General features: G+C 40.6%; 1 protein-coding gene across 5 annotated transcripts; it reads left to right on the top strand.

Annotated features, from left to right (window-relative positions):
- On the top strand, positions 1–27,952 carry ST3GAL6 (ST3 beta-galactoside alpha-2,3-sialyltransferase 6; the record flags this gene model as incomplete). 5 transcript variants are annotated; one of them, XM_079549674.1, is made up of 11 exons in its annotated part: positions 1–55; positions 4,932–5,031; positions 5,840–5,908; positions 7,298–7,375; positions 10,772–10,875; positions 12,150–12,213; positions 19,705–19,800; positions 21,383–21,569; positions 22,668–22,805; positions 26,204–26,356; positions 27,872–27,952. In XM_079549674.1, the coding sequence occupies 11 exons, from the start codon at positions 1–3 to the stop codon at positions 27,950–27,952; spliced, it is 1,125 nt and encodes a 374-aa protein (XP_079405800.1). The 5 variants fall into 5 exon arrangements, with proteins under 5 accessions (XP_079405800.1, XP_079405801.1, XP_079405802.1 ...); XM_079549675.1 differs by lacking the exons at positions 1–55; positions 5,840–5,908 and having other exon boundaries at positions 4,943–5,031; XM_079549676.1 differs by lacking the exons at positions 1–55; positions 22,668–22,805 and having other exon boundaries at positions 4,943–5,031.
- Positions 27,953–27,997: the final 45 nt, after the last annotated feature.

Raw genomic sequence — 27,997 nt, 5'->3', positions numbered from 1 at the left:
ATGACCACCTCTTCCCAAAGTAATTGGGATGCTATGGAAGTAAATGGCGAGTTCTGTGTGATGTTGGAGTGTGGAAGAAAGCTGTAGGATCCAGAGTCAGAAAAGTCTTTTCAACTGCTTAGACCATCAGTCAGAGAGATTAGGGCAGAAGGAGTATGAAAATGCCTTATCTTCTGGAACAGGTGGAATCTTCAATTGCTACAAGCGATGTGATGTTGGAAGTCCCCAGTGCCATTTTGTCAGAGAAAAACCTTATGGTGTTGTGATTTTGCAGATCTGCAAGAGGAAGAATAACAGCTTTATTTTCGTATTAGGAAGGGCAGACTAGACAGAAGGCTTTTCCAGTTAAGGTACTGTTAAACTCAGCACTCCAAAACCAAATTATTGCTACAGGCTTAAAAATGTATTTTTAATTCAAAGTCACTTTGCTAGAATAATCCAATCTGCTCTTCTAATTTAAACTAATATTTTTGAGGAATTCTGTTTTATAATAATCTAACATTGAAAGGGAGCTTTGGAAATTGAGAAACTTCTTTTTGAAAGTGTTTAAGGGAAGACACTGGACTTATTCAGCCACAGCAGTACCTTTAAGACTACTGCAGTGCTATTTTATTGTCTGTTGTGGTATTTCCTGGAAAATAAGGGAAATAACAAACTATGCTGCATGTGCTAAAGGCAAGAGCTGGATGAGTTAATGGTGAATGGTTATAGATGTAGCAGTAGAAATATATAGATGTGTTATAATATGCCCACATTTTGGCAACTTAACCTGAGAAAAATGATCATATGAGAGTGGTATCTTGTTTTGTCATTCTGCTATGGGGCTATTTCATCACCTGTAAGTGCAGACCAAAAGGAAACAGTATTGCAAGGCCGGCAATCACAAGTACTTCTTTCTTTTTCTTTTTCCCCCCACTGTCCCTTTAAATTACAAGGTTCACTCCATGCACGTTTTGAAGCTTGCTGCCCTTCCTCCCCCACAGCTACAAGGGTAGGAATGTGAGGCCTGAGAGAGCTTTTTTTATGCTGTCAGTTAATTGCAGCAGCAAGAAGTTAAACTATCACAAGATTGGGTATGGAGCAAAGACTGTTTTAAGATGAGTAGTACTTAATTCAGTAGCAACCATTTTTTAGTTAAATATTTATTAATGGTTTACTTTACTAATCCTCTAGGGTCCTTAGTAAAATAACAAGGATGGATGGCAAAGCTTCCAGCATTATATTGCTGCTGGTTTAGTATTAAGCATGAAAACAAAAAGAAGGCTTTATAGGAGTTATGAAGGAAGGGGATCATAATATGATCCTGTGGTTGTCTGATCAATCAGCTGTAAAAAACAAAAACAAACTACCCTCTGTTAACAAGGGTGGATAGTGATAGGAAATGGGGGGAATGGTTTTAAACTGAGACAAGGGAGGTTTAGGTTAGATATTAGGAGGAAGTTTTTCACACAGAGGTGGTGACACACTGGAACAGGTTGCCCAAGGAGGCTGTGGATGCCCCATCCCTGGAGGCATTCAAGGCCAGGCTGGATGTGGCTCTGGGCAGCCTGGGCTGCTGGTTGGCGACCCTGCACATAGCAGGGGGGTTGAAACCAGATGGTCATTGTGGTCCTTTTCAACCCAGGCCATTCTATGACTCTGTGATTCTGTAGCTGCCTGCATGATTATTCTTACCCTACAGTACAGCTCCATCAACTGCGTGTGTAACTGTACTATGAAATAGGCTATGAAATACTGGCTCCTATCAGACGCGGCACTTACTAAAGTAGCAGATTAAATAGTAGTGTAAATAAGGATGCACTTCTGGCAAGGGTGCTAGTTCCCTGCTTCCACCAAGGGGAAGAAAAAGGTGCCTTCTTATAGAGCTTACGTATCACATATCCAGTGCACCCCATGGCGGTTTGGTGGGGAGCTGGAGAAAGCATCCTCCTGTCCCAAAGAGGTGTGGGCAGATCTTGGAAATCTTGTAATTCCATAGCTGTTGATCATGCCTAATTCTGTTAATGCCATTCTACTTGGCCAGGGTGTGAAGTTGAGCAGAAGTTAGTTTAGATTCCTGTTAAAAAGCGATCGTTATTCTTTTTTTATGCATCCAGTCACTTGCTTGCTTTCAGAAAACTAGCAGTGTGCATGTTGGGTGCTTGCTGATGTGCTGGCTTTCACACGTCATTCATCGTGTGCTATTGGAGGCTTTTTAGTAAGAAGTAAGAATTGAATAGTAGAGTTCCAGGCTTGCCCTTCTTGCTTTACTTAACCTTGGTCAACCTTGACCTAAAGACACCATGAGCTCTGTCAATTAGATAGATGAACTTAAATCTAGATGCCTAGTCTTATAATGAGCAAGCTGGAACAAGACTGCATTTTACAACCAAAGCATATCTTTCCATATTTTCTAGCATCTCTCACTATAGGAATTTTCTAGAGCAATATTTGTGTCACAGAAGTTTGTTTTTGCTTGACTAACTTTCTCTAACAGTCATCTATTTTTGAAAGGGGAAGGGAAAACACTGTCACCATTTAAAAATAAACTCATAATTTCTTCAGCAAATAAGGCAGCATTCCTATTTACTAAACCAGGTTAAGAAAGTCTTCACTTAAAAAAGGATTTCCTTGATTACAGAGCTGTCTCCTCAAAGCCCTGAGTGAAGCCAGGCATGGGAGGATGGGATGGTGAGGAGGCACTTACGTAATTAAAGACCATTCTGTGTTCCTAAGAGCTGAGTTAGAAACACCCCGAATATATGCTTACAGTTGTGTGCATGTGCCAGAATGGATGTCCTACATAAGATGCTGAAAGTTGTTACTGATTCCTTATAATCTTGTTTGAAGAAGCATGATGACTTATTTTCAATAATGCTTTGCAGGCTCTGTTAGTATCTTTGTAAATACTTTAGAAGAGAATTTTTTTTTTCCTTTCTGTGAATAGTACTGTTATGAACAGTATTTTTGATGCTAAGTGCTCCTTTACTGGGTAGCTTTGCCTTGTCTCTGTTACATGCAGCTTCGTCTGACCTGTCAGCAAGCTTCTCTGTCAATGGAGCTTTATCAATTTACACTGAAGTTGGTGAAATCAGTAATACAATCAGTTGAACTGATTGAATTAGGGGGTAAAATGTGAACTGTTGATTTCTGCCTTAGTGGTATATTTTAGCAATTATTTGCAGAGTAGGGGGATGCAAGAATGCCAACAATTTTATAGAAAAAAAAAAACAACAAAATTGAACAGTATATTTTCCAAGTGAATGAGTCACTTCGTGCAGCTAATAAGACTTGACTAAAAAAGGTTGAAATGGTAATAGCTGCTCCTGTGGAATTCCATCTAGAAGAGAGCAGGACAGCCTTGGAAGTATACTTGAGATCGATAGATTATAGCTTGCTCATTGAATGACTTTTTACTGGTGGATGCAAGGTCATAAAACTTTGTCCCTGACCCTACAGTTCAATCTCTGCAAAGAATGTAGAAATAAAAAGAAATAATAAGGAAGTTCTTGGTTTTCTGCACTCACTGTGACAAATGGGTCACTGATAGGTATTTCTTCAGGGTGGAATCTGTGAGTAGCAGTAGTTTGCTTTTTAAACATATTGCTTATGGATCGCTTCAGTTGTTCATACCTCAGCTTTTGTTGTCTTCATGCTCTTAAGTGCAAGCTTAAAATAACAGCAGCTCTAAATATTCCATGAAGGAATAGGAATTAAAAAAAAAAAAAAAAAGAAAGAAAAAAATTGCCCCTGAAATCCACATCAGAAAGCTAAAGGGTTTGTTTTGGAAAGCACAGCACTATGGTTGTTTGAATATGGCTTGCTTCTGTTGGAGACCTATTTGTTACCTTCGCTTTAAAATACATTAAATGTGCAAGTAGGTGTTTATGCATTGTGTGCACTGAACCTGTTTTCCCTTACTGTGACGGGGGGAGTGGTCAAAATAATAGAAGAATATAGCTCTCAAGTAAATTTCCACAGTAGTTTGTGGCCAGAATGTCTATTTTGGACTTTGAAGAGGGGTAAGCAACAACGATTCATTCATAGCTCCTGAAAGGGCAGCTCAGTCTGTTAAGATGTGAGCAATGCAGAACTTTTCCCCTGCGTGTCTGTAGCAGCACAAGCTTCTGGTATTTCTACTTTATCTTCTGGATTTACTAATCTGCGCAATGAGGTGAAAACTTGACTTGAAAACCAAACATTTTTGCTGCTCTTTCTCCCAAACTTACCAGTTCCTAAGTACTTTCCACTGATCGGGCCCTAACTTCTCTCTCTCGCTGTACTATGCATAAATGTAGCATTCTTCTTTTATTAGGCAGTGAAGCCTGGCCTGTGTCAGGAGCTGGAGAATGAGCAGGGTATGAGGGTGTGAGCAGGCAGCTTCAGTGCAGCTTTACATGGCCAAAACTGGACTTAAAGGATATTCAGTAGTCCTTTAGAAGCCAGCAGCAGTTTGCGGCAGATTCATCGGTGTCAGCCTATCTGCATCCTGCAGAGTGTGCATGCTGGTTTGACTGTGTAATTATGAAAAAGACAGTGGGAGGGGTAAGAAGGAAGAGAAGAACAGGTAGCTGCAAAGGCTATCTTCTGTCTTGTGAGGCTGATTTCTTTGGGATGCCGGTGGGCAAAGTGGAGCTCTGGCTCTGACACACCTCTGGAAGAACCTGTCTTTCTGCGCTGTCTTTAAAGTGAACCTAAAGTGAGCCTTTCTCAGTATTTGTGTCACTGTGCAGAGTAAGCTTGTGTGTTAGATGCAGAGCAGCATTCAACTCCTGTCACTGGGACTCAGTTTGAGAAATCAAATCCTCAGTTTGAGAAACTGTCGAATTTGTGCTGATGGAGACTGGCTGTAATAATAGTGGTTTCCTTCCATAGGTTGTAAGATGTTGCATGAAAGTTCATTTTGATATTGTAACTTGGATTTAAATTTCTTGTTTTCTTTCTTATTTCAGGTCTACCAGTCATGAAACGAATTCTTCTGTTTTTCATCCTGGCTGCTGCAGTTATGTATGGTATATTGCATGGAAATCTGTGGAGAAATAACTTCTACTGGTATGGTGACACTTTGTTTGCTTATAGTGCAAATACCCTCATGGCTGTCTGAGATATGTGGCTGTTAGTAATGTGTTGCTGAACAGTTGTCTATGAGTAATAGATAGAAAGTATGATTGGTGTGGGCGTATGTGTGTTTCTGTTTTTTTTCCTGTTATGTGTTCTTTGTTTTTGGTTTTACTTTTTTGTGGGTAGAGTGAGGGAATGACTGTGATTGCTCTGTCCTGCCACCCTTCCTCTCATATCATTTTTAAGCTTAGCAGACTACGTACAGCTAGATTTATGGAGAGTTAAAGTCCTCAAAGATAGGAAGCCACTCCGAGTTCCATGAAAATAGGTGCTCCTGTGATGAGAAAGGTCTCATCTATGTGCCATGTGTCTGCACTGTGTCCGCTCCTGCCTTGCATGTTTAGCGTTGGCTTGCTACCATAGATAAATGACATGGGAGTGACCTGCCACACACATGAGAATGAATATCTGCATGCAGAATGACCACCTTCTTGCAAAACTGAAGCTTACAAAGTCCCATAGACAAAATTCTGGAAGGTGAGCCCTTGCTGTCTCCAGGGCACACATGACAGGTGGCCTGGGACCTAAACTTATTGCAGAAGCTGAGCTTCCATTGGAGTTTGCACTGGTGTGACCAGAGCTCTGCTTGTGTTATGAAGACTATCGTGATAGCCAGACATTACTGTTAAAAGCTTACTTGTGTTTATCTCACTTAGAGCATACATTTGATATGAATGGCTCTCTGTTGTGGTTTCTGTATATAGCAAACCTCAGTGTTACACCATTTCCCCTTTTGCAGGATTAGCTTTTATGGACAGACTTCTTCTGTGAGGGGTCCTTCTTCCAATGAGGCTAGTGGAGTTACCCAGTAAGTTCAGCAGCTGAGTGTTCTTTGTGTGTGGTCTTGTTTTTGTGGTTTTTTTTTTCTTCTTTTTTTTTCCCCCATCTGTTTTTTGGGTAAGTGGGAGGGAGCGAGTCTAAAATCCATAGCCTCGGTTCAATTGATCTTTGTATAACTGTGCCCATGGAGTATTATGAACATAATTGTAGCATGACTGGCAGAAAGGATCCTAGAATTGTTTTGAGTAGGAAAGCACCTTCAGTGGTCATCTAGTCCAACTCCTCTGCAATGAGCAGGGACTTTACAGCTAGGTCAGGTTGCTCAAAGGAATTTGCTCATATTTCCAGTGTTTGTTTAATATTTATGGCCACTTAACTGTGGCTATCTGTAGAAAGCAGAAAATTGTTGAAAGGATGTTTGTTTACAGCTTCCAAACTTGCGCAATGCAGAGTTAAATATGAGTTAAAATTACAGATGAGAGCAATATATGTGTTTAATTTTAGGAAGCAATCAGGGGTGTAGTTCATTTGTATGATATGGAAGTGCTTGTATAAGCAAATCCTGTGCTGGTAAATTCCTGCAATTAGGTTTATGAGTCGAATGACAGCCTGTGCTAAAACTTGAAAGAAGGTCTCCGTTACCTCTGAAGCTATCTTGCAAAATGCTGTCTGTGAGGCTGGTGCTGGAAAGCAATGAGCTGACCAGCTGATCCATTTCACAGGATGCTTTCTCGGTGTCAGTATTATTCATGTGACAACTTGAGGTTACTGAAAGCAATTAACCTTAATGGTCTGTATGACTTGTGGCTCTAATGTGGTGTTTTCATCCTTCTGTTCCTAATGCAACCCAGATGCAGGCTTTGCTCTCACTGAACTTTACCCTCCCTTCTGAGCTTCATGTTCTTGAAGAAACAAAAGCTCTGAGCTGGGAACGTGTCTAGAAATATAAGTCTTGGCTTTCTAGCCTCATTATGAGGGAATGACTTATATTCATGTAATTTAATTTTCCTTGAAGCACCCTACATGGTTCCCCTCTCCTCTGAGGTTCCGACTCTCTGAGGATAGCTGGTGCAGCTATCTTGTAGGCTGCAGGGGTGATTCAACTGAGGTGTGCTGCTTCTCTCCAGGTAGATCTGAGATCCTGAGAACCTCTGATTATGGCTACTTTAGGTGCTACCTGTCAAAGGAGGCTGTGGGCCCTTGGGGCAGCACTGTGCAATAAAAGCCTTACTAGTGACAATAATCATATCACAATCAGGAGGACCCATCTTTGTGATACCAGCAAAGGCCAAGCTTTCCCATTTGCACAGTGTTAACTGGGTAATCAGCTTGCTAGTTTTGGTTGTCCAAGCTTCCCTACCTTGTTGTCACTATCTATTACTCTTTTTGTTATGTCTTCGAAATTCTTCTCTTGTAGGCTGCCGCCTACGGCTGTGGAGAGAAGGAACGCACTGGACACTTGTCTTCTGAAACCAGCATTTGAATCCTTACTGGAGTGAGTACTCTGTGAGGAGTGGAGAGATGGAAAGGTGGTACTGACTTAGGTAGAAATATTTGTAATTTACGTGTTCTGGACTGTTTCACATTTTGATTTTTGTAAGTACATCCTTGAGTTTGTATTCATTTATTTTGTTTTCTTTTTGGGCTGTGCCACATTGTTTAGGTTGTCGTCGTTCAACATCAGAGTGATACAGCACAAATAACTCAATTTGCTCTTGTATATATTGCTTAAATAAATACCATTTCATGTATTGCAGCTAGTAACAGTGAAACTACTTCCTTGATCAAAAGACAAGCCCTTGTTTTTAATTCCCTGCTCATGTTTTTCTCATAGAAGAAACCTTTGCATCCAAGACTAAGACTCAGCTATTTTGCTGTTAAGAGCCTTGAATTAAAATTAAGGATTTTTTTGATAGCTAAGCACTTCTTTAGCAATCAGGAGCCAGACAAGTTTTGAAAGTCTCTTCATTTTTTTTTTTTCCCCCCAAAGAGAAGAGTATGAAATGTGCAAAAAATTCATTCAGTCTTTAATGAAATAGGATTTCTCCCCCCCCCCCCCCCCCCCCAATTTTTAGTGGATTTTTAATTTCAGTGGAATTCAGTTTTCATGAAGCTGGGAGTAGTCCGCAGCTTTGTTCCTCTGATGGGTGCTGCTGAATTGCATGTAGCTGTCCTTTGCTTTAAGATAACAGAAGAAACTTCCCTTGAGTAAGAAGCATTCAACTGAAAAGTAGAGCTTCTACCCAAAACAATGGAGATGTCTGATCTCAGAAGTGCATCCAAGGTGTCTGTGAGGAAATGCTGGTAGTTTTTGTTATTAGAAGTGTGTCTTAAAGATCAAAGAAGCGCTGCAGGAGCAGAAGCAGACAAGGCATATTGTTGGCTTTGACTTTGTGTTTTATCTGAGCAAGCATTGAGTGTGGCCCGAGAAAAGCTTGGGAAGATGTTTAGATCAAGTTTTGGCCAAAGGACTCTTAAAATATGCCTTTTTTTTTTCTTCTCCTTTTTGTGTACAAGAAAATAGCACTTTAATAGCACTGAATCAAAGAACATTCAAGGATCATGAGCTTTCTCCTTCTCAAAGCTTGTTATCCCTTAGTCTGTGGGTCTTGGTTAGCTGCTTGGCTCAGAGACTGACTGAAGTTCCTTGCTTACTGCGTTCCCAGGCTGTCCTGGTGACAGGTGCAACAGGGTAGATCAGCTCCTGATCAGAGAGGCAGGGAAGGACTTGGAAATGCATACTTCACTTCTGGAGGGAGGTTCAGAGTGAGAACTGAGTATCTTCGATATTTCCATAGCTCCTTTACAGCAGTAGCTTCTGTGAGCTGAAGATCTGGTCTGTGCACTTTGTAGTAGCCTGAGGGTATTCAGGGGATGTCTAACCTGGCTAAATTGTTGGAAAAGAACCAGCACTAGAAGAGCTAGAATTAAGAATCCCTTTGCAGTAGGTAAATTATTCGTTATGGCTGAACTTCCCAGCTGCTTTTGAACAGCAAGGCAAGTTACTAATTTAGTATGGGCATTTAGTGCATAATGTCTCAAAATTAGCTGATCTGCTTGGTTAACCTATAGCCCAGTTTTTGGTATGTGTAGTTTTTGTTGTTTTTATTCTTGCATACCTTCTGAATATGTGGAACTTAAAGAATGAAACACTTGATTTATGAGACTGTTAGAGGAAGGTGTGTGTATACAACTGTTACTATTCTTAATGGAGTAGCAAGTCATGTGCTGCTTGTGGCAGCACTTCATTTTTCTCCCTGTAGCTGCATACTTGTGTTTACATTTTAATACATTTTTAAGACCTAGTATGCAGGATCATTGAAAAGTCAGCTAGTTTGATGAGCAGAAGTTGACTTAACTATGAGGTGAATCTGAGGGCATGGTAGCATGCGGCAGGATTTGGATTGATTCATTCATTTGTCTCAATATTAGGCAGATAGAATAATAGAGTCTCTTCCCTGCTGTAAAACAACCCTTGGCTGTGGCTATTGCCTTTTGAAGAAGTGACCTTTTCTTGATCTTGCATGCATCTTGATGCCTTCCTGTTCCAGTTTGCAGGAGCAATGTGTTTTTTGAGGGAAATCTTGTGATTCCCATGCACTGTGCTTCCCATTGCAGAGCAATTGTGGCACGCATGGAATAGTCTCCTTTCAGACAGTGCTGTGTCACAAGGTGTGCTGCAGGAACGTAGCCTTTGTAGGTGGGACTCTCCTAATGTTAATCCAAACCAAAATGGAAACTTCATACCTTTTTGCTGTGTGGGTCTACTCCTACTGCCCCCAACTACTTAATAATGTCAATGCAGCCATAAAGTGACCTTTATTTGAAACTGGTGCACTTCTCCTCAAGAAACCAGCATATTTGAGATAATATTTTCAAGTTAAAATAAGGAAACTGCTCTAAAAGTAATGCCTCCTATTTTGATATGTTGGCCCACACTGTCAGAGGCAGATGATGGCAGTAGAGGCAGAACCTTCCCACCAATATTCCCTTACATGTTGTTGTCGTGTGACAGATCGCTGCAGAGGGCCAGTCTGATAGAATGTTATGTGACATGGGAGTGCAGATGAAGCAAAGGTGTGGAATTGAATTCCTCTATCTGGGAAAAATGTCTCCCATTGGCCTTCACTGATACTTGATGAACGTTTCTGGAGACCAAACAGTGGATTGCCACTGAGCACAGCAAGGCAATGGATGGTGCATTTCAGCACTGGTGACAGCAGCAGTGGTCACCTCCACAAGTGGAGATTTCATCTGCAGCATGCAGGCTTGTGTTCATCACTGGTGAAAATGTGTAGCTAATGTTGTTGACTGCTGAACAATACTGTTCTATTGCTGAGAACTGTTTCTATCAAATATTGTTATTGTGCTCCTTGTATCTGTTGTAATCTCCATGGAAATTATTAGGAGGCATTACTTTTGGAGTGACCTGCCTCAAGTCCTGTCCTTTCTTATTTTAAACATTGTATATAATAATAATTTTTATGTTTTTCTTGCTGTCCCTATTGCTTTTCTTCCTCAGCATTATTATTTACTTTTTACACCAGAAGTAACTAATTGTTTTACTGGGTTACAGTTTCTATCAAATATGCTGTTTCATGGTGTGAGCTCTTTCATTGCACAGAATTTTAATGAATTTACGTAATTTATACTAGCAGAGAGGGCCTTTTATCTCACTCCCTAGAGAATTTTTCATCATAAAATCTTCCCCTTTTCTGTCATCTGTTTTATTTCCCTGTGATCGTGAGTTTTTGCTTAAAACTTGATGATACTTACCTGTTTTAAGTAGGGGAAGAAAATATTTTTAAAAGCAACTACAGGCATTATTAGCTTATTCAAATACATCATGTGGCATTCTGAAACTTCCTGTGTTTTATTTTCTCTTCACTAGTGTTGACAAAATATACCCGTTCCTGTGTGCCAATGATTTTATCAGAGTAGCAGAGTTCCATGGAAGTGATAAGTTCGAGCTACCTTATGGAATAAAGAGAGCAGGTTTGTGTTCCTTGTGTAGCTGGGTTTTTTGTTTTTGTTTTTTAATGGAAACACCTACATGTCAGGTAAGGCCATCTCAGTCTCCGGGCCTGGTGTTTCCTTCTCACTGATGTTAGTGCTTTTGGGACACCTATGTCACCTAATGTTTTTGCTTCATTTCTCTGACTTCACACCTTCTGTCTCTTAACGAATGAAGTGCTGCAGGGAAGAGGATTCTCCCTCTTGTGAGAGAAGCTTCAGAAAGGTGGGAGTAAGGGAGGGTGGAGTTTATTCAACTTCCTTTCCTTGGTAGGTGGGCTGAAATGCTGAAGATAATTAGCTAATGCTTTGTTAGGGAAAACTTCAGCTGAGTGAGAGTAAAGGTTCAATCAGAAAACCAAAGCTGAACACCAGAGTCCAATTGAGCTAGATGCTCTCCCAATTGAGGCAGCTAGGGCAGATACATCAGCAATGTTTCCCTTTTACAGGACTTCTCCCACTGAGGGGTGTCACTGGGCCTGCAGAGGGTAGTTCCACCATTTGTGTGGCTGCTGCACCCATGCAGCATTTGCCTACTTACATCTGTGTTGGTTGAGATAGAGTAGATGGGGTTGGAGAACCCAGGCATTAAGTATCCTTTTGGAAAGGGCTGTAAATCTCGAGTAGCCTCAGAGTAGCCTTTAACATTAATCAGTGCACTCAAATTTGCACCCATGCAAATTTGGGCATAAGCCTATTGCTTTGTCCTCTATCAATGTAACAAGAATAGTGCATTTTCTTGCTCCTCTGGAATAGTGATGTGGAAAAATACATTTGAGATTGAGAGTTGTTCAAACTCTGTCAGTGAGAAGCACGTGAGTGTCCAGCAGGCGTGTGCCTATGGGGTTGGGCTGGAGAGGTGCTTCTGCCTGTATTTCTTAGTGAGCACAGACTGGTTGGATATCTTCTCCCAAAATGTGTACTACAGTTTCTGTCCTTAGCTGAGTGGTCAAGGCTGCATCTGCTTCAGCTGAAGGTGGGAGGAATAAAAAAAAAGGTCATGAAATCTCTTACTTACTTGTAACTAGAATGGTTTTGAGTGCAAATCCTACGCTGTCTTCCAGCAGTGGAATGTGGAGTCAGGAAAAGCTTCCAAGCGAGCAGCTCTAATAAACTTGAATTTTTGAAGAGGTTTGGAGTTCTTTTGAATAGTGCATAAAAAAAGTGCATGAAAAGGCTGTAGTCATGTTGACATACTTACTTTTTTACTGCAAAGCACTGAGTATTTTAAAATTTTCTCTGTATTTGCTTTCTAGAACAATTTTTTCGTTTAGCCCTTTCGAAACTGCAAAATTGTGGACTGTCCAACGAAGACGACAGGTGAGATGTTCTTTTTCTACTGGTTTTGTTCCTTGCATTTTCAATATTTGGTATTTATCTGAAAAATGTCAGTGATGTTATCCTGAATTTGTTTGAGTTCAGTACAATGCGAATCTAACCAGATTGTCCAACCTGTACGTAACTGATTCCAAAGTTTAAATAAGTTCAGTTTTAAACAATTATAGTACCAACATTCAAAAACAATATTTTCAACGAGGGAGCTTAAAATTCTGGATTTTTTTCCTAAGTGCTTTAGGATTTTGCTATCTGAACCCAGTTTGAACTTTTTCTAGTCTTCCTATACTCAAGAAAAGTGAAACTCACACCCTTAAAAATTGTATATGATCTCTTTTGAAGTCATTACTGGTGTAAGTAGATTACTTATACTATCTTTGCATAACTTAAATATTTTCAGAAGACTGGAGAAGACTGGAGAAGACTATTTCTAAACAAGAAATCTTACCCAAATCCCCATGTTACTGCATCTGCTGTCCTGGTGCAAGCACTTACTCATATGTATGTTCAGCTTCCTTTTCCCATAAATGACTTCATTGTATTTCCAAAGGAGTCTTATGCAGCCAGGAAAGATCTTTCCTGGCAGTTTGGGAGTAACCAGAATTTGGCACAGAGTGGAGCATGCCCTTGATAACTCATTTTCCATTTGATAGATTGTCTTGTTTGAGTCTTGGATAGAAGCCACTTCTGCTAAGATTCTTTATGTTTGGTTCTTTTTTTTTTTTTTTTTTTTTTAGGTTGTCTTTTTTGTGTATATGTATGTTTTCTTTTGCTACTTTTTTTTTTTGAAGTAAGGTGATAGGGTTGGCAAGTCTACTAAAATCATATGTTTACCAAGTGACGCAAATGATTTCTTAGACATGCAGTCAAGCAAATCATAGAATGACCTGGGTTGGAAGGGACCTTAAAGATCATTTATTTCCAACCCCTCCCTGCTGTGGACAGAGTTGCTAGCCACTGCATTGGGCTGACCAGCAACCCATACAGTTTGACCTTGAACACCTCCAGGGAGGGGGCATCTGCAACTTCTGTGGGTAGCCTGTTCCAGTGCCATACATTCCCTAAATGAAATATTTTCCACTATCATCTAATATAAATTTCTCCTGTTTTAGTTTAAAACTGTTCCCCCTTGTACTGTCACTATCAAACCATGTAAAAAGTCAGTCTCCCTCCTTCTTACAAGCTCTCTTTAGATACTAGAATGCCACAGTGAGGTCTCCCTGTAGCCTTCTCCAAGCTAAACAAGCTCAGCTCCCTCAGCTTGTCCTAGTAAGAGAGGTGCTCCAGCACTCTGATCATCTTTGTGGCCCCTCTTGACCTGTTCCAACATCTCCACATTTCCTGTGCTGGGGACTCCAGGCCTGGACACTGTACTCAATACAGGGCCTTGAGAGAGTAGAGCAGAAGGAGACAATCACTTCTGTCTTCATGCTGTCCACCTCTCTTTTGATGCAGCCCAAGATACTCTTTGACTTCTTCTGGGCTGCAAGTGTGTGCTGCTGGCTCAGGTCCAGTTTTTCATTCACCAGGACCCCAAGTCCTTCTCTTAGGACTGCTCTCAATACATTCTTCTCCATCTGTATACATAGCAGCTGGTGGGATTGCCCCAGCCCATGTGCAGCATCTTGCGCTTGGCCTCTTTCAATCTCATTAGACTCACATGTTCCCACGTTTCAAGTTTGACCAGGTCCATTTGGATGGCATCCTTTACTTCTGTTGGATCAACTGCACCACTCAGCTTGGTGTTGTTCACAGTCTTGCTGAGAGTGTGCTTCATCCCACTGTGTCACTGATAAAGATATTAAGGAGTACTGGTCCCTTGGGGGACACCACTCATCACTGGTTTCCACCTGACATAGAGTTGCGGACCACAACCCTCTTGCTAAGACCATCTAACCAATTCTTTATCTATTGACAAGTCCAAATCTGTATCTCTCCAGTTTAGGGATGTAGTGTGAGACCATGTCAAGGGTCTTGCAGAAGTCTGGGTTCATGACATCAATTGTCCTTCTCTGATCCACTGATGCTGTCACTCTATCATAGAAGGTCAGCAGATTGGGCAGACAGTCTCCCCTTGGTGAAACTGTGCTGGCTGTCTTGGATCGCCTCATCTCCTACGTGCCATAACACAGCTTCAAGGAAGATCTGCTCCATGATCTTCCCAGGCACAGACTTGAAGCTCACCAGCCTGTAGTTGGTGAGTTTTCTCTTGAGAAAACTTGAGTTTTCTTTTTTCCCTTTTTTAAAAATGAGTGATGTGTCCATTTTTAGAGTCACCGGGAGCTTCACCTGACAGCCGTGACTGTTAAAGTATGACGGAGGGTTGCCTGGCAACTGCATTAGTCAGTTCCTTTAGGACCCTGGGATTGCGCGTCCTTGGCCCCGTAGGCTTGTACACATTCAGTCTCATGATGTGGTCTTGGCCTTGCACTTCTCTTATAAAGAAAGGGACTCTGTTCCCTCCAGCTACCACCCAAAGATTCAAGGATGTGAGAAGCATGACTGCCTAACTGACAGCAAAGAATGCATTGGGTCTCAGACTTGTCCATGTCTGTTGTAGTCAGTTTTCCCTTCTCATTTATGGGAGAAGTGGGGGAGACAAACCTGAGAAACTGCCTTATACTGGGATAACATGCAGAATACTTAATATGTTTGGTTGCAAATAGTGCTGAAATTGGTTGTACTTGGTTTTGTCTGTGCTTTTTTTTTTTTTTTTTTTAATCAAGAAGATCAAACAGAAGATTGTTGCTTCAAATCAAATGACCAGTTTAATTTAATTAAACCTAATTGCAATGTGAAAAGTAATTGCTGTTCAAACCCAAAGGTTATCATGTTTTTAATACTCATTTGTCATTTTTTTCACCTACTGTACTCCTTTCCTCCTTTGTGTTAAGTATCAAATTCTAGGATGTTTGGATTTACTTTCAAGTTAAGAAGAGTGGGGCAAAAACAACCTACTAACTCAACACCTGTGCTTTAACATGAGTAGGATAATTGGGTAAACCTGCATAGAGGTGACTGAGAGAGGCTAGTCTTGAATGACAGTGCCAAAGGTTGTATTAGAAATCTACTGAAATCACAAGTTGAGCACTAATAATTTGGGCTGTAACAAACCTTGTAGTACAGCATGACGTCTCTTAAATTGTACCGTCTGCCCTGTGATACTTTGAATGTAGGTTCTTCATTTGAAAAAGAGGTATATTTTGAATTTCTGGGAAGTGTGATTCGTTTTATTAATAGTAATATACCTGAGTTGGTACTGAAGCAAAACTGCAGTGGTGTAGATGTATTGAGTGTTCAATGACAACATTCAGTGTGTTTGTTCTTAATCATTTCTTGTGTGCAGCACTGATATAGCATGAATAACCTGGGGGGAAAAGAAGTATACATTTATCCAATATACAGTGGCTTTTGAAAAGGAAAAACTTTGGGAATTGTTCCTAACCATGTTGTCCAGCAATAGAATTATTAGGCAGTTCTGTATTGCTGTCATTTGACAGCATAGCAACCAAATTTTTCTGTAAACTTTTTTTGGGATAGGGAACCTACTGTAATGTATTTTAACAGATATTGGGCTGATATGAACATCAGATGTTGTACATCAGTACAGCTCGTGTACATACATAGTGAAGACACACAGTTTGCTGCAAAAGGATTTTTCTTCTGAACAGTGCAGTTTTTAAATCTTAGTTCAAAATCTTGCTTTAAAGCTCTAGCTTTGCGAAGCTGTTCAGAAAGTAAGAGTGTCATTGTCTTCAGCCTGCCAGAGAAGGGTTTTCCATGCTCAGAGTATATCCACAGAACACCTTCCAAACATGTGCTCCACCCATTTTTTCGCAAGTACTCCATGATCACTCTTCAAGGTTATCAGCAGTAAATTCTTACAAATACACTTACACAATACTGAGTCAACAAGCTTTGACCTCCGCATCCTCCTTTTTCCAAACAACCTCCAAGGAAATGATTTGCATTCCTCAATAGGCCAGTGGGGGTGTATGCTAAAGTAGCTGAGGTCAAAATATTTCTTGTTGTCATCGTTTTTTTTTTTTTCTTTCCAGAAAAACAGGAAAGCTGAGGATGGAATCTTTATTTGCACTTTAAAGGCTTCGTTGCCACTGAACAGTACTTTTCTTCTATGGGGCTAGGAAAATGTTTCTTCACCTTGTAAACAAAATACGCAAATTCATGCCTGACCTTTAAGTTAAGAGGCTCACACAGTGTGAATAGAGGGGCTTGAGTGATTGTTTTAGGCATTAGTGTTTTGGTGTTAGGGATCTATTACTGTGCCATTTGTATCGGGATCTGTGCATACACCATGTAGATATCCAACGCCTACATGTAATCCCTTAGTCAACCAAGCCATTGCTATACTTGAGATGTTAATCCTTTTCCTTTTCTTAAGTATTTGTGCTTGTGTTTGTAATCTGGATCGCTAGATATTTCAGTTCATTTTACTTCTTGTGTAGCAAGTCAGATGTCATCTAAGGACTTGGAAGTTTACTTCTTATTGATTTGTGAATATGGAGAAAAGAGGAGCATTATTTTCTTTTTCTTAAAATGAAAACACACAAAACTTTAAGAAATGAGAAGGGTAAAATATCTGGGAGTAACACTTTGCTGAAAATCAATACTTCACTTCTGTAATCTGCAATAACTAGAAGTCAGATTAAGTCAAGTATCTTTGAATACAGTCCAGGCTTGCTATGTACTTTTTACCTCTGTTTCATAACAGGTTTCCTATACAGTTATATTCTATTTTCATTGCTCTTAACATTTACACGTGTGTATCAAGTGCATCTAGTCTGTAGAGTAAGCCATTCAGTTACTTGCTTATCGGTGAACTCTGCTGCTGTGTGTGTAGGCCTATCATAGTAACTGGAGACACTCAAGTACTTAGAGGAGGCAGCTAAAAGGAGCAGATAATTCAGAAATGTATGTTCTTGCCAAACTTCCTGTTTGAGTTGGCTGCCTTTAACTTCTTGGGCACTGAGGTTTTTTTTGTTTGTTTGGGTTTATCCCTGACTCCACAATGATGTGTACAAGTCACCATGTGACTGTGATATCAGTTTCAGAAATTTATGTTACCACTGCTAGATGCATGATTGGTTATTTATATATTTATATATAGGCAGCTGATAACATTTTTTTCAGTATTTATGTTACTGAGTGTGCTGAGATCTGAAAGCTTTATCAAATGCCACATTTCAGTCTGTTTCTCTGAGTAGTATTTCAGCTATTAAAAATCCCCTAACAAGATGTGGTCTGCATCTCTCAGTAAGAAGAGGCAAATGGATTTGACCTGAGAGCCCTTGCCCAGCCCTGAAGTCCCATTTCATTTTACCTTCTTGCTCTGAATGCCATGCTACATCACAACTGCACAGTGCAAAGTAAGCAAACTGAAGAGCTGCTTGCTTTTACACCAGAGTGGAAGGCATTATTTCAATAGGTGTCATCCAAAATCTTGGAAGTATATATTATAGGTAGGATGGATATTAGCAATGAAGCTTCTTAAATTGTTACTTTGGCCAAAAGTAGGAATGTGCTTAATCTAAGGAATAATTTAAAATTCAGCTACAGAGGAAAGAATGAGCAGTGCAGCTTCAGGTAACTTCTTGTCTATTTGCCATGGTGAGAATAATAGAAGTCACCTATTTAGGTTTGTAACCTGTGAGGTTTGTACATCATAGCTACCCAGCTGCAGCCCAGGTTCCTGAAATGCAGTGTTTTTGAGACATACTGTAAATGACAGAAAAGCAAGATGTGCTTTTTTCATCTTTCCCTCATTTCACCTTAATCACTTTGATTATGGGTTCTGTGAGGTTTTCCTCTTCCCTTCCCATTTCTCTTTATTGCTGCTTCTTCTGTGCCGTAGGGTCTTGCATTGAGCTCTGTGCTGTAGTTGCAAGTAACAAAGCTATAAGGGTAACTTCTGCTCCCTTCCTCCTACTGCAGTCATTGCAGGAGTTCACCTACATGCATTGCAAGTTCATCTGCATGCTTTCTTAGGATATAACATAAGTATATTGAAGAAAATATTTTGAAAATGAATGAGCTGTGAAGCAATCCTGGAGTAAAGGGAATGACTTTGTGGTGGTAGAGGGAATAGGCGTAGTGAGGATAAGAGGGTAGCACAGGTTCTACACCTCTGGTTTTTGGAGATGTCAAGTCATGTGAAGTTGTGGCATTAGCTGAAGATTTTTTTTTTTTAATTTATTTTTTTTTGTGAGTGCTTGGCATCTCCTAAGCTGCTTAGGAAACTAGAGAAAGATAAGCCAACTTTTTCTGGTATCACTCCGCTCTCAGAGCTGTATTTAGCAGTGCTGGATTTTATTGGATGTGTGTGTAGTGATTCAGAGATATTTAACAGCCTGATCAAATATAAAATATGCACGTAGTAGGTGTATATATGTATTTAATTAAATACAGGCAACTCCCTCTGTGGATGTTATCCTAGGAGCAGCAAGTGAGAGCCTGCCACGTCAGCATTTCTTTTGAAGTATGGCTATTTGAACTGTAGGCATTTATTTTCTTTTGACATTTTTAATAAGCTTTAGGTTTTCAGCATTGGTTTTGCATCCAGTTTACTTTCCTTAGCTTGTATGCAGTGCAGTTTAACTGTGTTAACAGTTCTGTAAGAAAGAGAACTACACTGTCCATTGAGCGTGGGTCAGTCTGATCTGGGACTGTTTTCATTGCTATTCAGTAGTACTTTCCTCATCTGAGAAAAGTAAGTTGGACTGTGGAGGCTGCATAAAGTGCCATACTGAGCATTTTACACAGGTTACAGTATTCTTTATGGCTTTATATCGTGATCCTTGTCAGTAAGAAATGTCACAAAGCCTTTTTCTTGTTTGAAGAGCCATAGGAATTGATATCTGATGTTTAGGACTGCAAGCATTCTGTAAAGTCTTCCTGAGTGAAACAAGACCAAGCCTGTCAACTCTTCTTTTGCAAGCAAAGTATACCTTCTGCTAACGTTGAAATATGCAATAGAGAGCAGAAGATACCATTAGAAGATACGGGACAACTCCTTGGAAAATTTTACTGTTAGACTTCAATTTCATTAGTTTAGCATCTCCGTTTATGTAATTTTTACATATGCTTTCTAGCTGTGAATATATACTGAATTCAAAAGGATGGAGAAAAATCTGAAGTGTTGTGGGAGAGGTGGTTTACTGAACTGCACCTGCATCACAGTCTGGTTGTGCGTTCAATAAGCCGTTAGAAAAGAGCATGTAAATTCTGTTTTATAGAGAAGCAGCCGCTACATGACATTTGCAGCCCTTGAAATAATGCAGCCATACTCTGAAATATTTAGTGTATGAAACAGGACTGAGACCCCTGTGTAGGAGACAAGGAGTGTTCCAAGACACAGCATAGAGAAACACATCAGCTACGTGCTCGTGAGACAAATATATTCGTCACTGTATTGAAACATGAGGTGTGGTGCCTATCAATGTTCTGTTTGTTTCACAGTGTTGCCTGTCGACGGTGTGTTGTGGTCGGTAATGGAGGAGTACTTCGAAATAAGACATTAGGGGGGAAAATTGACTCATATGATGTGATAATAAGGTAAATGGTATTTATTTTTCTTTTTTTTTTTTTTCTACGTGTAGATATTAAAAAAATATATATAGTAAGTCAGTAGCGTTAGAGTCCAGCCCTGCCTCTTACCTTCAACACCATGCTCGTCTTCCCCTATGTGCTGGCATATTCATTGCTTGGAGTGGATTTCTTTTGAGGTCCACCTCAAGGCACTCATCATCCACAATATAATACCGATGCTTGTATCTTTTCCTCAAACACACTGTCTCATACTGGAAGTATACCAGAGGATGCTGGGTCTGAAGAAGAGGCGTCTGGTTCAGGGAAACAAAGGAAGCCTTAGAGAGGAACAGGCAAGAAGGGTGGAATTCAAATGCCAAACAATCTGAAAACAGACTGTTGGGCTAATTTCTAACGGAAGCCAAGATACTAACTAACCAAACAGTCTTTCTGTCAGCAGCTGTCCTGTCAAATGGTGTGTCCTCTTTCAGTAAAACTTCTGAGCTGCCATTTCAGTTTCTGCTTTGCTATTGTCTCAGTCTCATTTTTCTTACTTTGCCATCAGTTATACAAGGAAGATCCATTAATTATTTTGACCTTATTTTCAAGTATTTGGATTTAATTCTTCAATTCGAAAGCTCCCCTTAGATGCATCTACTCTTCTTAGAATAGAAATCCATATATGCCAGTGTTACACACTTTAAAGCAGTTATTTCTAAAGCCAAAACTGCTTTGGAATTACATTACCTATTTGTTTACTGTGAATGAACAAAAAAGTGGTGTTTATGTTCTGTATTTAAAACATGTTCTGATTAAAACTTTGAAGTGTTGCCTTGTCTACATGCCTTGTTTTGTAAACATTTGCTCCCAAGCAGCACACCTCCTATTGTGAGCAGTCAGTTGTATTGGCAGGAATGGGGTGTAGAGAAACTGTGCCTGTGCGCTCCAAAGAGTATGCAATGCAGCCACCAAGCAAAATCTACAAGATAAAGAGTTAAACACAGCCTCTTTGGCACCTCAGAGCAAAAGAGACTTTACCCACCTGCCTCCTGCTTTACTAACCTGCTGTATTTCAAAGCAGTGGCAGCTGTGCAGGTATTTTTTTGAAGGGGGGAGGGGGGAAAAAGCTATAAACAAAGATGAATGAGTGTCAGGTATACAGTCATAATTGCTGTTGCCATGTAGATAGTGAAGAGTATTAAAGCATTCTTGAATTGCCTCTCAAGCCATCTGATATTATGGATGGAGCGGTCAGTAATTCTCCAAGCCAGGTATTCTCCTAGATCATCTTCAGTTGCTGTGCTTGAGACAAAATCAGAAGGTCTTTTGTTTGAGTGACATACGATAAGCAATCGTACAGTTGTACTCTAAACCACCTTGGCTGGGTTTCCGTGTGTTCTTGATCCTGCTGGGTTAGCAGGTGAGTGCAGGAGGCACCTGATAACTGCTCATCTGCCATGTAACGTGATAAGTGAATGCCAGGGCACTAAACCCTTGCACACCTGGACGTGCTGCCTGCCTTGCGGACTTGCGTGTGTGTCAACCGCTGCACAGAAAGGATGCGTGTCTGGAGTAGTCATTGCCATTTCTGTGTCTCTGTTCTTTCCAGAATGAATAATGGCCCTGTTATAGGCTACGAAGAGGATGTTGGGAGAAGGACGACTTTCCGCCTTTCCTACCCAGAATCCATCTTTTCGGATCCAATCCACTACGACCCAAATACTACTGTTGTTATTATCGTCTTCAAGCCACGTGACTTAAAGTGGCTTTGGGAGATATTAGGCGGTCAGAAAATAGTGAGTGTAATTACTTACGCATTTTTGCACTCAGCTTGCCATGTATCTCTCCTGTGAGATGTACTTGGTTTGCTTTTAACCTTAACCCTCCTGGCTGGGGACCATACTGCATCTGTCAAGTCTGCTCAGTTTCCCTTTCCCTCGTATGCCTCTATCCTTTCTCACTCCCACATTTAATCAGTCCTTCACCCCAAAGCAGTGTTCTTGGAAATTTCTTTTAATTCTCTTCTAGCACTGCTTCATATTCTAACACAAATGCTCCAGCTGTTTCCTATGTTATTTTATCCTGTGCACTTGGTGAAATTGCAGAATAACGTTAACAGGGACCTCTCTTGGAAGTCTTTGAGACCAAACCCCTGCTCAAATAGAATGGGACGAAGTTCAAAGCCATACCTGTTTCTGAGGGCTTTGTCCAGAAAAGGTTTGGTTATTTCCAGGGATATTTTTACAATCACTCTTTCAGTGCTGCACTACTCTCGCAGAAAGGATTTCTCCTGAGCAATGAGCATTCAGGATCTGTCTGGTCCTGTCTTTTTTTTTTTTTTTTTTTTTTTTTTTTCTTCTCCCTCTTTTAAACCTCTACCACTTATTGGAAGATGAGCTGAACAAACCCTCCTCATACCCTTCTCGCATTGCATGTTGTGCACTCTGGCCTCCTGTACTGAGCTTGCCCCTGATCAGTGCTCTCTTATGCTGTTGCTGTGGGCAGTCTAAAAGGCTGTTTGTGAGACCACAGGCAGGTGCAGTACTTGAGAATGATTGCTTCTCTCTGTTGCTCCCTATGCTCTTGTTAAAGGAGCCAAGTATACAATGAGCATTTATTACCTCCAGGGCATGGTGATGGTGTGTGTTGTTGTCCACCATGGACATTTCTGCAAAGCCAGCCAACCAGCCCAGCCTCTACTGCTGCGGGGGGTGATCCTGTTGCAAGAGCACAATTTCGGTGTATATCTTTGAGCTCTTGAAGGTTCACTGTTTTTCTTCTTCCTCAAACACCTACCTTTAGATTTTGCTTTGGTTAGAATCAGAGTTGCAACAAAAACAAAATCAACTGTTAAAAATAGCAGTAAATAACATGTATTTATTTGTCCGTTGCAGAGTGCTAAAGGCTTTTGGAAGAAACCAGCTCTGAACATGATATACAAATCTAATCAAATCAGGATTCTTGATCCTAGCATCACCAGAAAAACAGCTTATGATTGGCTTCGTTTCCCAACAAGATTTCCCAAAAAAGAGGTAAGCTTTCTTTGTTTTTGCCTGTAAAAGCGGCATGCATCCAAAAAAGTAATTATTTCTTCATTATAGCACACCATTAGAATATCAATTCAGGATCGTATTACATTAGCTTGGGTTTAGGTGATGCTCAGAGACAAAAAGACTAAGTTGAGAAAATAGCTAGTCTTGTATGCTAAATCTCTCTTATGGAGTCAATCACTAGTATTAAATGAGACAACATTGTAGACAGATAATTCCTTTTATAAAATAGGGGAAACCAGGCAGGTATTGGAACATGGTGGATCTGTAGAGACTCTAGAAATATTAAAGAGTTCTGAGTTACTAAATGTAGGGATTGTTTTTCTTATTTAAAAACAGAATGAAACCACCACCAACAAAAAGGCAAGGAGAGCCTGTAATTCTAACACTGCTGCAGTTTTGTTCTGCTGAGGGTGGGCAGGGAAACAGCCCCACGTTAATGGCATGTATCTAACTGCATTCTTGTACTCAGTGATTTGATGCCAAACATTGTAATGGGTAAATTAAGAATTTGGATATAAAAAATACATTTAAATCTTATCTCTTATCATCTGGCTGGAGGACGTTTTGGATGAAAGTTAAGGCTTCAGGCTGGAGAGCTCATTTGTGCAGTCGTGACTGACCATACACTATATAATGCAGATGCTTGTATGAGTGCTGTTCCCTGGGGTCATGGTCATTACACAGAGCTGCTTCATCAAGATTACCTGACACGTGTGGGAACTTCTGACAATTTGTTTCTGGAATAATCTATCTACAAGATGCTTTCCAGGGCTTCTTGGCATTTTAGTTTTTCAGCTGAGGATAAGAAGAGGGCAACCCAGAAGCTGGAGGTCGATCGGTCTCCTCAAGGGCCCAATACGTCCATGGCTTTCGTGGCTTCAGAAATCCGTTCTGTTAGTTTACATAAAGCTCCCCTGTCAGTGTGAGTAAAAGTAGGATCGGTGCTGTCAGTGAGCCAAGCAGATGTGTGTGATGTTCCAGAGCTAATGCAAAGTGCAGGCTGCTCTGTTGCTTTGAACAAAGGGCATGCTTTCTGCTCCTCTCCTGCTCAGAGCTGGAGCAGTCTATGTCCATGGTAGGATGTAGTTCCCCTTTCTGCCTCCTCTCTGTCCCCTTGCTCATCCTTTGGGGTTTCGGAACCTCTCATCCCAGGTGGCAGCAATAGGTGAGTTCAAGTCCTCAGTTTTCTCATTTCACAGAGGTGTGTTGTGTAGCATGTCTGTGTGGTACTGCCTTTGCTGTCCTGTGCTTCAGCCCCCTCTGCCTGGAGGAGATACCATAGACAGTTGTTACTTTCCCTGCTGTTGCTGCATTTCCATTAAGCCAAAATTATGTTCCTTGTTTGTGCATTTCTGCCCAGTCCAGCAAGCAATTCTCTATTAGTAACTATGATGGTGTTAACTGAGCCAGGAAAAACAACTGTAAAATCGGATGTGAACAAATGTCATTGTATGCCAGGATATTTCTAGGGCATGCTAGGAACACTGAAGTGGCAGCAGTTCTGCTTAGCAGAATCTGCAGAAAATGAGTTTGCTTGATCAAGGCTTCTTCCTTTGCCATGTTCAAGGGTTTCTCTGAGGTTTGGTTGAACAAAAAACCATGCTTAAAGCATGACAGTATATTTTAAAAGCAGTTTTGATTTTCATTAGTGTATTCTTCTGAGCTGTATGCTTATGGTAGCCAGAGGTGAAGAGAGTTAGTTTGCAGCTGGTGATATTCCTGAGATTTCCAACTAGCAGTATTCCTGACATGTAACATTCCTGTAATAATTTTGGGGTACTGATAAGTGCACCACAATGTTATGCTATTGGCCCCTTTTGGAAGGTTGTTCTGTTTGGCAGGACCCGTGGGCAATGGTGTGTATTTTTATTTGATGTTGTTGTCATAACAGAAGGCATAACAAGTGCACCCCCCCCCCAAATAATATAAAATATGATAGTCCAATATTGTGATTTTAATTAGGCTTGCAGAATTGATGTTAGTAATGTGTTTGGTTTTTTTTTCCAAGGGTTTTGTTTCTATATCATACAGCAGAAATAAATACTTTTTCTCACAGAATACATCTACTCTTTCTCCACCCAGAATTTCCTACTTCTGGTTTGTGTGCTTTGTTTTTGGAGGCAAATAAACTGAGCCTTCAGTAAAAGTTGAAAACAGGATGTGATTTTTTTTTTCTTTTTTTTTTTCTTTTTTTTTTTTTTTTTTTTCTCAGCTGGAGTTTGACTGCAACTACTGGAAGTGTTCAGCTCCTTTGGTCTCTGAATTCACAGAATTCAGGATCATTAAGGTTGGAAATGACCTCCAAGATCATCTTGTCCAACCATCAGCCCATCCCAACCATGCCCACTAACCATGTTCCATGTCCCTCAGTGCCACATCTACACAGCTCTTGAACACCTCCAGGGATGGTGATTCCACCACCTCCTTAGACAGCCCGTGCCACTGCCTCTTTTGTTTTAGCTAAACCAGGCATGTCTGCCTGAACATTTTGTCCATTTCTGGGGAATTTCTCCTCTAAAATTCATCAGCTGTAATCTAATGACAGATCACTTCATTGTACAAATCCTGCCTAATTTAATTCCTCTTTATTTTAGCTACTGCTAGAACGATCATGTATGTTATTGCAGAATAAGACAGTTGCAATGAGTTGTTCTCTGGTCTCTTATAAGAAGTGTACATTTTCAGCTAGATACTTCTATTTTTAAGCAGTTGAATCACTTGTTTATCACCTGCTCTTGACGTTTTATGTTGCATTTACTTCTGAGCTATCAACTGTAGGGAAACATGAGCAGTTTTATCTACAGTTTACTTTCCTCTAATGGAAATAGTGTGGGAAGGTCTAAAGCTGTTCCTCAGGAATTTCACTGCTCTGAAAAAGTTGAAATGTAGCCAACTTAATGCAGCAATAACATTCATGTTCTTTAGTTTGGCAGTGTGAAGATTTGAAGTGTATCATGTTTGTCTGGATCTCCAACGCTTAGAAATGTATGAAAGCATCTGACAATTCAGTCAAAGTTAATGGAGGAGACATGTTCTGCAATGCGTTGAGGTCAAGCCAATTTCATGAAAGTAGGTTTCTGAGCAGAACGATGGAGAGACTTTGCCGATTCCTCTACTGAGGGAAGGCCACAGTGCGTGCTCAGCCCTTGTTAGAAACCGGAGAAGCCAACGTGATGCTGACCTGACAAGTATACTTGCCATGGAATTGCTGCAGGCAGCACCATACTCCTTAGGAGGCAGGAGGGGGTCCAAATACAAAGCCAAATGTCTGCAGAAGAGCTTGGTTCCCTGATACTGACTGCCTTTTTTCTTATCTTTGCTATTCATGTGAAGCTGCTAGTTGTTTATGTATGCATGTTGTTTGTGTTTTGTTTTAGAAACCCAAGCATCCAACAACGGGGCTAATTGCCATTACACTAGCATTTCATATCTGTCATGAAGTTCACCTGGCGGGCTTCAAATACGACTTCACTGACAGGAACAGTTCTTTGCACTACTATGGCAACGAAACAATGTCTCAGATGATGCAGGTAACGCACATTTGTTTATGCTGAGGGGCATGCTTAGGGAAATACAGCTGGCAAGTGAAGAAGGCAATGCAGTTAGATAAAAGGAACTACAGGTTAGAAAGGCTTCCCATCTTCTCTGCTGCTCATGTGTTTTTATTGCTTAATGTCTCTTAACCTCTGCTGTTGCTTCTGAAAAATGTGGATGATAATATTTGTGTCCCTCAAGCTACACTTTATTCTGTAGCGTATCTGTGTTACTTTGTCCATTTGTGTGTTGTTTTCCTTTAATGATGGCTGCACAGCTCTCGCCTACAAAGGCATATTTGCTAGCACCGCTAGAACATGAGTAGGCACTGTTCACATTTCCATTCTTTTTCTTTGGCAGCTACTTGCAAAAGTGATCACAGTGATCACAGATCACAGAAGTTTCTTTAATAAAAAAATTGAAAAATAAAGGAAGGAGTGAAAGACCTATAAGCTTGCAGTTAGGAAGAGAGATGAATTTCAGAAATGAAAAGCAGAAAAGCAGCTTGTAAAAAGGGATAGGAGAAGGAACGACTTCCAGCAGGGAGAAGCCACAGCTCACCAGAGGAGGAAGCAGTAGGAGGCTGGCAGACATCAGCAAAGCCTCTTGCTCCTGCAGAGAAGGGCTTTGCTACAGCTATGTCTCTGGTTTTTGTCTCTTCTCATGCCTTCTTCTCTGTACTCCAAGCATCTTCATCTCGACCCTTTACCTCAGTGTGAGCAATTTTCTCTTACGCATGCACACCCAGTGTGGTACACTGGTTCCATGTGGGACCTATTTTATCTCCTCCTCCCTCTTCTGAAGAGGAAGGATGAGGCAACGTCCATAGGACATTGTATCTCTCTGGGGAGTAGTAGGTACCCTCTGCTCAAAACTGTTTTTTCTTTGACACTGAGCTCACCTTTAATTTGAGGTTCCTCTCTGCAGGTGATTTCCAGTAAGCTAACCTGATGTACCAGGTTCTTTGCATTCTCTGCTGTCTGCAGTGGAGGCCTTCTGGGTTTCCTTGTGCTGTCCTCAGGTTACTCAGTGATCTCTTATGTATTCAGGATCCTGCATGATAGAGCACTAAAAATGAGTTAGCTTTGGCTTGCTGGAAAGCTGACTGGCAGTACATGTTGAAGCTGCAAACGAGCGCTCTGTGAGAACCATGTTTGAGCTTTGAGAGCTACTTGTTTTCTGATTGCTTATGTTGCAAAAGTGGTTAAGCAGCTGTTGCCTCTGAGCGCGGAGATGAGATGGGAGAGCTGGTAAAGGAAGGATGTTCATGAGACCATTTCCTTATCAGTTTGGTTTGTGTCCTAATAGAAAGTCTAGTCTAGTTTTGAGCTGTGGGGTCACTTATCTGTTTTCTTGGAAGGCTGTAGCACAGCCAATACTAGGAAGTCTTTTCCCCAGCTCTTAGCATCTTCTTTCATGGGAAATTAGGAGGAAGGAGCAATGAGGTGATATTTCTGGTAATACATTGTATTTAATTTTTTAATGATGATTATTTCCTCACATCTCCTTAGAATGAATACCATGACATCAGCGCTGAGCAGAAATTCTTGAAGAAGCTTATAGACAAGAACTTTGTGGTCAATTTGACATGAAAGTTGGATGGAAAATATGAAGAATAATCACTATTTTCAAGATTT

The sequence above is a fragment of the Tetrao urogallus genome (assembly GCF_951394365.1).
Source record: "Tetrao urogallus genome assembly, chromosome: 1".
In the NCBI taxonomy this organism is placed as follows: domain Eukaryota; kingdom Metazoa; phylum Chordata; class Aves; order Galliformes; family Phasianidae; genus Tetrao; species Tetrao urogallus.
Note: the sequence above shows the minus strand (reverse complement) of the source record. Positions and strands in the feature narration are given on the sequence as shown.